The sequence below is a fragment of the Nicotiana tomentosiformis genome, unplaced genomic scaffold, assembly GCF_000390325.3.
Source record: "Nicotiana tomentosiformis unplaced genomic scaffold, ASM39032v3 Un00003, whole genome shotgun sequence".
NCBI lineage: Eukaryota > Viridiplantae > Streptophyta > Magnoliopsida > Solanales > Solanaceae > Nicotiana > Nicotiana tomentosiformis.
Window position 1 is genome coordinate 1,268,660 of NW_027174562.1, and position 1,788 is coordinate 1,270,447.

Below are 1,788 nucleotides of genomic sequence, written 5' to 3' on the forward strand. Positions count from 1 at the left end.
ACGATTGCGATCCCTCCTTCGCGAACGCGTATAAGGAAACCGGGTACAACAATTACAGCAGTCCAACAAGTCAAAAATGAGCAGAAGATGATCCAAATCACACCCGAAGCCCCCGAGACCCCATCCAAACATACCAGCGGGTCCTAAAATATGGCACAAACTTAGTCGATGCCTCAAATCACATCAGACAACATCGAAAATATGAATCTCACTCCAATTCAAGCCTAATGAACTATTAAACTTCTAACTTCTAAAACCAATGTTGAAACACACCAAACCAACTCCGATTGACCTTTAATTTTGCACACAAGTCAGAAATGACGTAACTGACCTATTCTAACGCCCGAATCCTAAATCTGAGCCTGGTATGAACAATGTCAACTCTCGGTCAAATATCTCAACTTTCTAACTTTCGCCAATTAAAGCCAAAACGACCTAGGATCCTCCAAATCAATATCCAGACATACTCCTCGGTCCAAAATCACCAGATGAAGCTGTCAGAACCATCAAAACTCCATTTTGGAGTCGTTTACTCATAAGTCAACATCCAGCCAAGTCTTTCAACTTTAGCTTCTAACCTTGGAACTATGTGTCCTAATTCATTCTGAAAGATCCCTAGAACCAAACCAACCACCCTAGCAAGTCACATATCCACAAATGAACATAGAATAAGCAATAAATGGGGAAACGGGCTACAATAGTCAAAACGACCAACCGGGTCGTTACAATCCCCTTTCTTAAACAAACTTTCGTCCTCAAACGGGTCTAGAATCTTACATGGGGTCTCAAATAGGTGTGGATAGCTGCTCCGCATCTCCTGTTCGGTATCCCAAGTAGCCTCCTTGACTGGCTGACTTCTCCACTATACTTTTACTGAAGCTATATTCTTTGATCTCAACTTTTAAACCTACTGATCCAAAAATGGCCATCAGCTCCACATCATAAGTCAAATCTCGATCTAACTGAACCATTCTGAAGTCTAAAACACAAGAGGGATCACCGTAATACTTACGGAGCATGAAAACATAAAATACTAGGTGAACAATCGATAGACTAGGCATCAATTCAAGCTTGTAGGCCACCTCCCCAATCCTTTCAAGCACCTCAAAAAGGCCAATATGCCGAGGGCTCAACTTTCCCTTCTTCCCTATCATCATAACACCCTTCATGGGTTAAAAAAAGTGAGTAATACCTTCTCTCCCACCATATAGGCAACATCACGAACCTTGAGATTAGCGTACCTCTTCCATCTATATTGTGCCGTGCGAAGCCGATCCTTAATCAACTTGACCATTTCCAAGGTATCCTTAACGAGATCCGTGCCTAACAACCTAGCCTCTCCCGGCTCAAACAACCCAACTGGAGATCGACACTACATCCCATATAAGGCCTCATAAGGAACCATCTAAATACTCAATTGGTAGCTATTGTTGTTGGAAACCTCTGAAAGAAGTAGAAACTGATCCAAACAACCCCCAAAATTCATAACACAAGCGCATAGCATATATTCCAATGTCTGAATGGTGTGCTCAGACTCTCCGTTAGTCTGAGGGTGGAAGGTTGTACTCAACTCAACTCGTGTGCCTAACTCTCACTGCACTGCTCTCCAAAACTACAATGTGAACTACGTGCCTATATAAAAAATAATGGACATCGGCACACCGTGAAGATGAACAATCTCGCGGATATAGATCTCAGCCAACAACTTAGAAGAATAGGTAGTGACCACCGGAATGAAATGTGTAGACTCAGTCAAACGGTCCATAATCATCCAAGTAGCATCAAATT

The 1,788-nt window shown here is 42.4% G+C and overlaps 1 protein-coding gene across 1 annotated transcript; it reads right to left on the reverse strand.

Annotated features, from left to right (window-relative positions):
* Positions 1–785: 785 nt before the first annotated feature.
* Positions 786–1,169, reverse strand: LOC138903808 (uncharacterized). The gene has a single exon (XM_070192376.1). It carries the CDS (start codon positions 1,167–1,169, stop codon positions 786–788), a length of 384 nt encoding a protein of 127 aa, XP_070048477.1.
* Between the last annotated feature and the right edge of the window lie 619 nt (positions 1,170–1,788).